The sequence below is a fragment of the Aquarana catesbeiana genome, linkage group LG03 (genome assembly GCF_042186555.1).
Source record: "Aquarana catesbeiana isolate 2022-GZ linkage group LG03, ASM4218655v1, whole genome shotgun sequence".
Lineage (NCBI taxonomy): Eukaryota > Metazoa > Chordata > Amphibia > Anura > Ranidae > Aquarana > Aquarana catesbeiana.
In genome coordinates, this window is record NC_133326.1 from 416,233,577 (window position 1) to 416,245,799 (window position 12,223).

General features: G+C 45.3%; 1 protein-coding gene across 2 annotated transcripts in view; it reads right to left on the reverse strand.

The window, feature by feature from the left end:
• The window catches only part of LCP2 (lymphocyte cytosolic protein 2), a 460,964-nt gene that overhangs the window by 313,916 nt on the left and 134,825 nt on the right, over positions 1-12,223 (reverse strand). The window contains exons 1-2 of one of the 2 annotated variants that reach the window (XM_073620739.1): positions 4,699-5,102; positions 2,448-2,488 (exon numbers count right to left, since the gene is read on the reverse strand). In XM_073620739.1, the coding sequence (XP_073476840.1) occupies positions 2,448-2,488; positions 4,699-4,804 (147 nt within the window). In that variant the 5' untranslated portion in view covers positions 4,805-5,102. Of the gene's footprint in view, positions 1-2,447; positions 2,489-4,698; positions 5,103-12,223 lie in introns of those variants that run through there. The other variant, XM_073620738.1, reaches the window with a different exon arrangement.

The following is a 12,223-nucleotide window of genomic DNA, read 5'->3' on the forward strand; positions in this document are numbered from 1 at the left end:
GGAGATGTGAGGGAAGGGGATGGAGTAATGATGCTTGGATGAATAGATCCCACCAGGGATGGGTGAAAAGGAACCAATGTGAGGAAAAGCAAGGACTGTGGGGTGAGGAGGTGACACCTAGGATTAATGGGCAAGTGGGAAATGTACTTACAGACCACCCGGCTAGGTCTAGGAGAAAGTGAGGGCTGCCGAGCAAGGATGTTATCTAATTGGGAAGGTATAAACCATAATGAATATTTCCTTCAATTAATTATGAATAAAAGAAGACATATGGGGAAAGTACACGCTGCAATGATAGGGTTGGTTCAGTGGAGGTTAGACTTGCAAACAATATAAGGGGACGTATACATTGGTCATCCACTTATTGGAGGACCATAGTCCTGTGTACAGATCGTCTGTCCCCACTTTAAAAAGCAAAGGGTGGGGAAAACTACAGACAGTAACAGGTAATTACAATGAATGGTCAGCATACTGAGCATGGCTAGTCAAAAGCAGCAAGACTTAAACATAAAACAAGAGAATTGAAGCCGAATCACACCCAGGGGAATGCTGAAGACATGTTGGGTTCAAAGAATCCCCTTATTAGAAGAGATGTGTCAGCCCGTCCAGTATCTGACATGGTGTATGAGAGAAAGTGTTAAATGTATGTGCGCACCGTGCACATGTTAACCCACGTCCTACGAGGCAGGGAGGCAAACGGCGCAAAGTAACTGAGTGAAGCGAGGGGTGGGGGTTGAGTGTACAGCTTGTATAACAGTGTAAATTTGCTGTCCCCTGAAAATAACTCAACACACAGCCATTAATGTCTAAACCACTGGCAACAAAAGTAAGTACACCCCTAAGTGAAAATGTCCAAATTGGGCCCAAAGTGTCAATATTTTGTGTGGCCCATTATTTTCCAGCACTGCCTTAACCCTCTTGGGCATGGAGTTCACCAGAGCTTCACAGGTTGCCACTTGAGTACTCTTCCACTCCTCCATGACGACATCACGGAGCTGGTGGATGTTAGAGACCTTCGCTCCTCCACCTTCTGTTTGAGGATGCCCCACAGATGCTCAATAGGGTTTAGGTCTGGAGACATGCTTAGCCAGGCCATCGCCTTTACCCTCAGCTTCTTTAGAAAGGCAGTGGTCGTCTTGGGACGTTATGTTGGAATACTGCCCTGCGGCCCAGTCTCTGAAGAGAGGGGGATCATGCTCTGCTTCAGTATGTCACAGTACATGTTGGCATTCATGGTTCCCTCAATGAACTGTAGCTCCCCAGTGCTGGCAGCACTCATGCAGCCCCAGACCATGACACTCCCACCACCATGCTTGACTGTAGGCAAGACACACTTGTCTTTGTACTCCTCACCTGATTGCCGCCACACACACTTGACATCATCTGAACCAAATAAATTTCTTGGTCTCTTTAGAAGACAGGACATGGTTCCAGTAATCCATATCCTTAGTCTGCTTGTCTTCAGCAAACTGTTTGCGGGCTTTCTTGTGCATCATCTTTAGAAGAGGATTTCTTCTGGTATGACAGCCATGCAGACCAATTTGATGCAGTGTGCGGTGTATGGTTTCAGCACTGAGAGCCTGACCCCTTCAACCTCTGCAGCACTGCTGGCAGCACTCATACGTCTATTTGCCAAAGACAACCTCTGGATCTGACACTGAGCACGTGCACTCAACTTCTTTGGTCAACCATGGCGTGGCCTGTTCTGAGTGGAACCTGTCCTGTTAAACCGCTGTATGGTCTTTGCCAAGACCCTGAAATGGAGCTGCAGCACGGTGGCCATCTTCCTATAGCCTAGGCCATCTTTATGTGGAGCAACAATTCTTTTTTTCAGATGTGTTTTGAGTTATTTTGAGGGAACAGCAAATTTACACTGTTATAAAAACTGTACGCTCACTAATTTACATTGTTACAAAGTGTAATTTCTTCAGTGTTGTCTCATAATAAAATATTTACAAAAATGTGAGGGGTGTACTCTCTTTTGTGAGATACTACATACACTGTTTCAAGATATAACAGTGGTGCTGAAAGGTTCAATGGACAGCAACTCTGCTTTTTTTCTCTGAATTAGCATTCATATTTTTTAGGAGTATAGGGTAGGTGATTTTAAATTCCTTAAAAATAAGATATGTTTATTTGATTCATATGGATGAGTATAGCTTTTCCAGGGCGCATTACATGGCTGTGCTCTACCATGTTTTTTGCAGGAGGTAGTCTTCTGATAACCCATGGTCTATGAACACAAGTCCAATGTCCTGTACTATATGAGATAATAGAATATATTTATTTATTCAGCCTACATGTGAACCATTAAGATGATGCTCATTACTTCCCAACAAAAATATCAACCATCAAATATCTATACAGAGCATGTGTTTGACAAACATATTTGAATTATGAATAATTGTGTATTCATTGTTACACTGTAATAAATAAAATTATCTTACAAAAGAGTCGGAGCTTGATCCATTCCAATTGTCCGACATATCTGTTAAGGAAAAATACATTTTATTTTTATATATGTATTATATATATTTTATACATACAATAATTGTCATTTTCTTTTCTCCTTAAAATGTAACTTAAGGTGAATGTAAATGCTTTTTTTCATCAAAATAAAATAAATAAATAAATATAAAAGAAGATATACTTACCTGCTCTGTGCAATAGTAATGCACAGAGTGGTCCCTTACCTCCTCTTCTGAAGTCTGCAGAACCCCATCCCCATGTTTTTATCTCCAGAACATAGCAAGGGGGTGTTCTATATTCCTCAAAGGTGGACTGTGCAGACCTTTAAAAAAGCTGCTTAAGATTTTATTGCACAGGAAGCTACAAGCTCACTGGATGTCTGTCTGGACCAACCGATTTTTTGTGTTCTTGCAATGTTTGTAACCACTACACTACCATTGTACATTTATGAATGGCAGGCTTGTGGATTGTTTTTTATTTTGCCAGTGTTTTTATTTGGCAATTGGAAAATTAGTGTGTGTTAGGGTTCCACTTTTTTAAGACCGAGTACAAGTACCGATACTTTTTATCAAGTACTCGCCCGATACTGTTACTTTTTATAATGCCATGTGTCAGTTTTCAAAACACAATTTTGTAAATAAGTAATTTTTCTCCTTCACTGATGTTGCTGATGAGGCTGCACTAATGGGCACTGATAGGATTAGGTGGCACTGATGAGGAGGGACTGAAGGGGTAGCACTGATGAGGAGGCACTAATATGCAGCACTGCTGGGCACTGATAGGATTAGTTGGAACTGATGGGCATTGAAAGGCAGCGCTGATTGGCATAAAGAATGAGACAATATTTAAAGGATTCAAGAATGTTGCTAGCAAGACAAACGCTGCCCTGTACCTGTTCCCTCAGAATCGGTGACCCTTCAGATTCGGTAACGAAAGTGACATTCTGTCAGAACACCGCAAACCCCCATCTTGGTACACCTTGCACTCGGCCGCAGTTAACCTGCAGTCAGAAGGCAGCAGTGGACATCTTGTTACACCTAGCCCATATAGTTAGTGAACTAGTTGTTCACTTCAACAAAGTGGTTGAAGGAGAAAAAGGTGAATGTCCTTGCATGGCTTAATTAGAGCCCAGTCTTAAACCCCATTGGAAATCTGGGGAATGATTTGAAGACTGCAGTCCACACAAATGTCACCATCAAATTCAACAGAACTTGAGCAGTTCTGCAAAGAAAAGTGGGCAAATAGTGCAGATCTAGATGTGCATAGTTAATAGAGACATTTTTCAAATGACGAAAGGCTGTAATTCAAGCAAAATGTGGTCCAGCAAAATACAGATATAAGGGGGGGGGGGGGAATGATCCTTTTTCCAATTCAATGATTGTTTTTTTTTTTCTTCATTTCAGGCTGCAAAGCAACAAAACATGATTCTTTAAGGGGTGGGGGTGGGGTGGGGGGGTTCTATACCCACTGTGTCGTCTTTTTTTTTTTAATTATACCAGGCAAGAATGTGGACATGTTTGCACATAAATGCTCACCATAGTTATCAGGTTAAATATTTACATAAACAAACATTCTATCTTTTCTAGGCATTTGCCCCGGATTCCTTATTCCTCACATAAGCAAGGATGATGTCTGCTCATTCTGCCCCTTTTCTACTACCCCCCCCCCCCCCACACCACTTGCAGCCTACTGAGATACATGTCCCAGGACGCTACAGGACAAGTCTGCTTGCTGTCCATCCCTCAGACATGCTCAGTAGGGGAGCTGGCTGTAAGTCATCAGGTCACAATCATAGTCTGTTCCCAAACTCAGTTTGGTGGCACAGGATCCAAAGTACACGTGAAGACTGGTTTGTAGGAAGACAGCACAGAAATATACAGCATTCACTGAGATGACATATTGGAAGTTTTATCCATCTGTTGCGTCCCAATACATATTCAATTATATTCATGCTAAAGCCACTGTAAATTGAGTTTTGATTGTAACCTTTTTATTATTATGTGTTGTGGAGCACTACACTTGCTGACCACAATACATATATATACACATTGCGGTTTTTAAGTGGTTTAATGGAATTATGGCTGAAGATATCAGCCATAACCCGGGTATCATTTTATTTTTTTACAAGTGGCAGCTGACTTTCTCACAAAAGCATTCCGATCGGCTCATGAGCCGCTAGAACGCTTTCAAGCGGCGGGAGGGGAGGTCCCCTGTGTTTCTCAGGCTTACCATTTGTCAGTTTGACCGAGAAATGATACAACAGTGCTGCTGGCTGGTAAACGCAGGTGACAGGTAGATCCGCTTTGATCGCCTCTATGAACCGGAGCGGCGTCATGGTGTTATTTCCGGTCCAGGCTGGAAGTAAACAGATTTTTTTTTTTTTAAAGCAAAAGATTAAAAAAAAATTTTATCTTTTGCTTTTAAGGGTAAAGGAGAAATTTGGGATCTTTTTTTTTTTTTTTCCAATAACATTTTTATTTTATTCTGTTACAAAGTTTACATTGCATAGAATACAACGGGTGAAGTAGTAGAAAAGTGCGATACATGGTATTAAACAAACAAGTACAGGTACATGTATTATTTTCCTTAGTGTGTTGCGAGAGAGTCATGGTTTCTAAGCCAGCATGGCTAGAGGATAAACCTCTCATATCTAATAACAAAAGTAACTTATGTAATAAGAGCAAGAGAAGAGAGAAAAAAAAAAGGGAAAAGAATAGGGAAAGAAAAGAAGTAAAGTCACCTGAGTGAGTCAATGATCCGTTTATAAAGAGTCCTCCCGGAGGTGCCACAGCTCCCAGACCTTATTGTGGGCTTCCAGTCTGTCCTGCATCCTGGCCGTCATCTTCTCCATCAGTTCCACATCTTTAATCCTCGCATACAGTGCCTCAGGGGTAGGGGGGGGTTTCTTTTTCCAATTCAATGCTATGAGGCATCATGCGGCCGTTAAAATATGGCGTACTAATTTTTTATTGGTTTTTGAAAACTTAATGGGGATAAGCCTAATAGGAAAAATTTAGGGGTCATAGGAAGTGATTTTCCCAAGAGATTGGTCAGTAACTGCTGAACTTTTCCCCAGAAGGTGACAATTTGGGGGCACTCCCAGTAAATATGAAGAAGGGTACCCCTGGCTCCCGAGCATCTCCAGCATCGATCTGAGCTAGTGGGGTAAATGGCATGGAGTACATCTGGGGTCATGTACCAGAAGAAAATTATTTTGTATGCGTTTTCTTTATACAATGTGCAAATTGAACTTTTCGCTGCCTGAGACCATATCACCTGCCATTGTTCCGTGGAGAGTTCCTCCTTAAGGGCTTTCTCCCACTTAATCATATAGAGGTGTTTGCCTTGCGCCTCTGTTGAGTAAGAATTTAAGATTTTATAGATATCAGAGATCAGTCCCCTCTGAGTCAAACCTGTCATAACCAAGTTTTCAAAGGGGGTTAAGGGGGAAAATTTGCAGGTCAGGCGTTATGGTCAGGGCATAGTGGCGGATCTGTAAGTAGCTATAAAAAGCTTGGCGTGGTATATCATATTTAGTTTGGAGTTCGGAGAAGGATAATAGCCTACGTGTTCTAGGGTCTATTATGTTGCCGAAGTGGAACAAGTTTCGCAAAGACCATGGGTAGGACATCTGGTGTGTGAGGCTATCCGGCACTTTGGGGCTGCAGATAAAGGAGGTTAACAGCGATTTTTCAGAGGAGAGGCCATGTGGGGAGCGCAGTGCTTTCCACATCTTACGGAGTTGGGACATGGCTCCTAATAGACGTTCATGGGGTACCTCCGCGTCCGCACACCAGAGCAAGCTATTTGGGTGGGTTGGGGCCAGCCAGATCTTCTCAATTTCTGTCCACTTATTGTAGGACCACTGGGTGGACCACGAGATTATAGCTCTGAGTTGAGTGGCTTGGTAATATTTAATTAGATTCGATAAAGCAAGGCCACCATCAGACCGAGCTGCCATAAGGACTGATTGGGGAATTCTATGCTTTTTATAATTCCAGACAAATTTAAGTAGATCTATCTGAAGTTTTCTAAGATGTTTGTATGGGACTGAAATGGGTAATGTTTGAAATAGATAGAGTAGTTTTGGGAGGATCGTCATTTTAATGGACGCTATTCGCCCCAAGAGGGAGAGGTGATGTTTTTTCCATCTGAGGAGCATGGTTCTGATAGAATGAAATAGGGGGGGAAGTTTTCCTGATAAAGAGTTGCGAATGTTGGAGTAATGCGGATTCCCAGATATTTTAAAGATATAGTTTTCCAGTGATATGGGAAGTTGGCCTGTTAGTGTGCGATTTCCGATTCAGGGATATTTATTGGGAGGGCTTCTGATTTGGACGCATTCATTTTATAGCCCGATAGGGCCCCATATTTATCCAGTTCGGCGTGGAGATTCGGGAGGGATATTCTAGGTTGTGTCAGGGTCATAATGATATCATCAGCAAACAATGAGATTTTAAACTCCCTACCCACATCCGGGTTACCTCGGATGTGGGCTGCTAAAGGTTCCACGCATAGCGCAAACAGTAGGGGAGAAAGGGGGCACCCCTGCCGTGTACCGTTGTGTATTGGGAACGGGGCCGAAACGGCAAAGGGAGTTCTGACCTGTGCAGTGGGGTTAGAGTATAGGTGCTGCACCGCCCGCAAGAAGGGGCCCCTCAGTCCTATATGCTGTAGGGTGGCGAACAGGAAGGGCCAACCCAAACGGTCAAAGGCTTTTTCGGTGTCCAGGCTTAGAAGCAGAGACGCCGAGTCCTCCCTGTTCACCACATCCACCAGGTCAATCACTTTCCTCGTGTTATCCCCCGCCTGTCTAAGCGGCACGAAACCTACCTGGTCTTTATGTATGAGAGAGGGGAGATCTACATTCAGGCGGATTGAGCGTAGTTTCGTGAAAATTTTTAAGTCAGAATTCAGAAGGGCAATGGGTCGATAATTAGCACATAATACGGGGTCTTTGTCTGGCTTGGGAATCAAGGTAATAAATGATCTTTACATGTCAGCTGGGACCGGAGTGTCCCGGAGAAAGGTGTTAAAAAGTCTGCTCATATGTGGGAGTAGGAGCGGGAGGAAAGTTTTATAGTATTCGTATGGTAGGCCGTCAGGACCTGGTGATTTACGAGATGGTAGTGATTTGATCGTAAGCTCTATTTCCTCCTCTGTAATAGGTGCGTTTAGGGCCTCTAAGTCTGTAGTTTGTAGGCGGGGGACACCACTTTGTTCTAGATAACGATGTAATCTAAGTGAGATCTCTGGGGCGGGGGGATTTTTTGGGATGTCAGGATTGTTATAGAGGTCGGTGTAGAAGTCTGCAAAAGCATGTGCAATATCTTTGGGATGGGATAGCAGGCAGCCTTTTTTATTCTTAATTTGGTGGGGCGTTGAGTTAAGGGAGTCCTCCCGCAGCTTTTTTGCCAGCAAGGAATGTGCTTTGTTTCCCCTATCGTAGTACACCTGCTTTAACCGAAGCAAGGCTTTTTCCACTTGTCCCAGTGCAAAGTCCCTCAGGATCGTCCTAAGCTTAATAACCTTCCTGAGGAGGGGTACAGTAGGGGATGTTTGAAGCTGTGTCTCTAGAACCTGTAGTTCCTTCTCAGTTCGGTATTTTGTGGCTAGTGCGTCTTTTTTCATGGCCGAGGATAGGGCTATGCATTTACCCCTGATGTGCCTTATGGGCTTCCCATAGCGTAGCAGGAGAAATGTCAGGGGTGTTGTTTTCCTTAAAGTAAAATTTTAGGGAAGAGGTTAATTCCGTGGTTGACTGAGGGTGTTGAAGGAGAAAAGTGTTTAGTCTCCAGTTATAAGGTCTAGGGTTGGGGGATTCCACATCTAATGTAAGAGTAATCGGGGCATGGTCAGACCAGGAGATCGGAAGCACCCTGGCCTCACAAACTATTCTAATGCCCCGTACACACGGTCGGACTTTGTTCGGACATTCCGACAACAAAATCCTAGGATTTTTTCCGACGGATGTTGGCTCAAACTTGTCTTGCATACACACGGTCACACAAAGTTGTCGGAAAATCCGATCGTTCTAAACGTGGTGACGTAAAACACGTACGTCGGGACTATAAATGGGGCAGTGGCCAATAGCTTTCATCTCTTTATTTATTCTGAGCATGCGTGGCACTTTGTCCGTCGGATTTGTGTACACACGATCGGAATTTCCGACAACGGATTTTGTTGTCGGAAAATTTTATCTCCTGCTCTCCAACTTTGTGTGTCGGAAAATCCAATGGAAAATGTCCGATGGAGCCCACACACGGTCGGAATTTCTGACAACACGCTCCGATCGGACATTTTCCATCGGAAAATCCGACCATGTGTACGGGGCATAAGAGTAGAGTTATTAACAAAAAAGTAGTCGATCCTGGTGTGGGTTTTATGGGGAGCTGAGTAGAAGGTGTACTGCCGATCCCCCGGGTGGAGGGCCCTCCAGGCATCAAAGAGAGCATGTTTTCTAAGTAGTTGGCGAAAGAGCTTCGAGTCTCTAATGGCTCTAGCTGATGGTGCCCGGGGGTCCACCACAAGGCGGTCGGCGTTTATGGAGTGGATTAAGTTGAAGTCTCCCCCCACTACCAAGATCCCATGTTCCGAGCGAAAAAGACGTGTAAACATTTTAGATAGAAATCTATGTTGTTTGACATTAGGTGTGTACAGAGCGCACAAGGTGATCTCCCGTGACTGCCACCGACCCCTAACAATAACATAGTGACCGTGTGGATCCCCATAGTGACTCTCATATACAAATGGAGAACCCTGCTTAATGAGTATGGCCACCCCTGCTCGTTTATGTGGTCCTGAGGAAAGGTAGCTGTTTGGGAAGTGCCTGGATGCGAAAGCAAAGGTGCCCCCCTTGTCAAAGTGTGTCTCTTGGACAAAAATAATGTCAGCGCCAGATTGTTTAAATTCCTTCAGTGCCAGATGCCTCTTTTTATTGGAATTTAATCCATGGACATTTAATGAAAATATCCTAGCCATGGTCTCTAGTTGGGAAGGGGAGGGGGCTCGTGTTACCTGGGTTGAAGACGACGGCCATGGATCCTGGGACTGGAAGCGGGCAACCTCCGGCGAGGGATCTGGACCTAACCCGCGGTCCATGTAGAGAGTCACTCAGGGGCAGGGAATAGACAATGAGAGAAGAGGAGACTAGAAAAAAGAAACAAAGGTTAGTGTTAAACAAAACAAGACAGAACCTAAAAAGTGTTTTCAGCTGACCTTGAAAGGTCGATGGACCTAGGTCAGTACGGTTTCCCAAGGATTCGCCCAGCTCCGCTCTAGCAGAGCAGGTCAGGCGGATGCAAGGGAGCCCTGGGTTGGTCATATAACAAGATATTACCAAAACTATTGTGACAATCATCACTTAATTAGGAGAGGGGTTGGTGAGCTAAAAAAATCACCTACACTCTCAAGCCTCAACGGAGACATGCCCATAGAGTAAAACAAAAGCAAACTTAGAAATAAAAAGACTGAGGCAAAAAATTGGGGACTGAGTGAACAAAATGTCCAGGACAGATCTATCAGCCTAGTAGAATGGCTGAGCATCTATGAATTTAAGGGTCCAAGAAAAAATTTATGAGTTCATTTCAGCCATTTCTGGATTTGGAACTCTTGTGAGGGGTACCTTCCTTCCGGGTGCGATTAGAGGAGGGAACCTTGTGCCACATTGTAGGCGGCGGGGGTGGGATAGTTACTAAGTCCCAATCCGGGAGTTGAGGGGGGCTGATCCCCAAACGTCACAGAAATTGGTTAGATCTTATGGATACCGTAGAACAGCGGATCTGCCTTGGTTCTTGGCTGTAAGGGTAAAGGGAAATCCCCATCGATAGGGGATATTTTCTTCTTGAAGGATACGTAGAAGAGGTTGCAAGAGTCTGCGCTTCTGTAGGGTTATCCAGGAGAGATCTGGAAACAGTTGCAGGTGTGCATCCTGGAAGGTTACCTTACGTGTCAAACGGGATTGACGCATAATGTCCTCCTTTAAGGGGTATGAGCTTATTCTGCAAATAATGTCCCTTGGTTTGGAGGTGAGATTCTTGGGGCGGAGGGCCCGGTGGGCTCTATCCATGTCGATACGATTGGTTAGGGGGTCCCCAAGTAGATTGTTAAATATGTGTTGTAATTTGTAGTGGATGTCTTCCGGACCGTCCGTCTCCGGAACTCCTCGCACTCGAATATTATTTCTGCGCCCCCTATTATCCAAGTCCTCGAGGTGGCGCTGCATTTTTCTTAGTTGGATTTGGATGCGGTGATCTGCTCCTTGAAGTTGAGTCCTATGGACTGCTAATTTAGTCTCTTGAATTTCTTCTTCGGCCATTTCCACCCCGTCAGCTAGGTGTTTAAGGCCTGTTTGTAGTATCTGTATTTCTGAGTGACAGGTGGATTTTACATCTGCAATCAGCTGTTTAAAGTCATCTTTGGTGGGCATCGTCTGTAAATAGGAGTACCACTCATTAGGAAGTGGGTGATGGGGGACTGGCAGTGGGTTTTGCTGTAGTGGTCGTTGATGAGATGCTTGCTGGTGTTGTACTTGCAATGCAGCTTCACCTCGCATGGCGGGTATGGGTTGTGGGGATGCAGTCCATATGTTTCCCCAGGGCTGGCCCTGGGTGTGTATGGGGGCCTCAACCTCTTCCAGAGCGTGACATTGGGGGACAGATGCTGGGTCCCTTCGGCCTGAATTGGCAGGGCGTGCGGCCTGTTCTTTGGGGGTGTTCAGTGCTTGAGAAAATGAAAGTCTCTGCGCTTTAGGTGGGGGTGAGCCAGGTGTGAGGGTTCTGAAGGCCGCTGCGGGATCGTCCGGTCCAGATGAGGTATTGGAGGCTGGGAATCTTGGGTCTGCCGAGATGTCAGAGAATGATGGGGATCCCGGGGCATCCCCTGTCAGGCAGGGATCTGAGGCTGTCCGCAGCAGGCGCGGGAAGGCCTCCGAGCATTGAGTGTAGAGGGAAGGAGGGGGGTCAAATATGGCGGCTGGGGGATCACGTGGCGCGGTCCCGGGATGGCCAGGGCAAATCGTGCTCACCGTTCCCAAAGGAGAGGAGATGCCTGTGATGCATTGCAGGGCTGGCGGTGTGCTGTCCGGGACTCGGTGTGAGTTCGGGTCCGGCTGGGAGAGCTGTGTGGTGAGCCTGGAGCGGGCCGCCGAGGCCTCCGGCGCCATATTGGCTGTGCTGCTAGACGGACCGTCGGTCTGCGGGAAGAAGGACCGGAGGTCCGATGACGAGCCGGGTGGTGGCTGTGACGATCCCCGGGCTTTAGCGGATCGGGGGGCCTTGGATCTGCCCATGTAGCTGTAGCGTAGCGTCCCCAAATAGATCTTTAGCTGCGGGCTTAGAGGGAGCAGACGACTCAAGTGTCCATCTAGGTCGGCTTCCGGTCACGCCCCCCTTGGGGTCTTTTTGACCCTAATCTCTCCATAAAGAGGACCTGTCATCCTTATTTCTATTACAAGGGATGTTTATATTCCTTGTAATAGTAATAAAAGTGATCCAAAAAAAATTAAAAAGGGACAGTTTAAAAATTAAAAGTTTGCGTGCAGAAACGAACACATATGTAAGTTGCACGTGCATATATAAACAGTATTCGCACCACACATGAGGTGTCGCCGCAAACGTTAGAGTAAGAGCAACAATTCTAGTGCTAGACCTCCTCTGTAATTCTAAAACGGGTAGCTTGTACCATAGTTTGTCGTTATTCGATGAGCCTATGCAATTTTACAGCGTGAGCTGTTAGGTATCTACAGTATTTACAT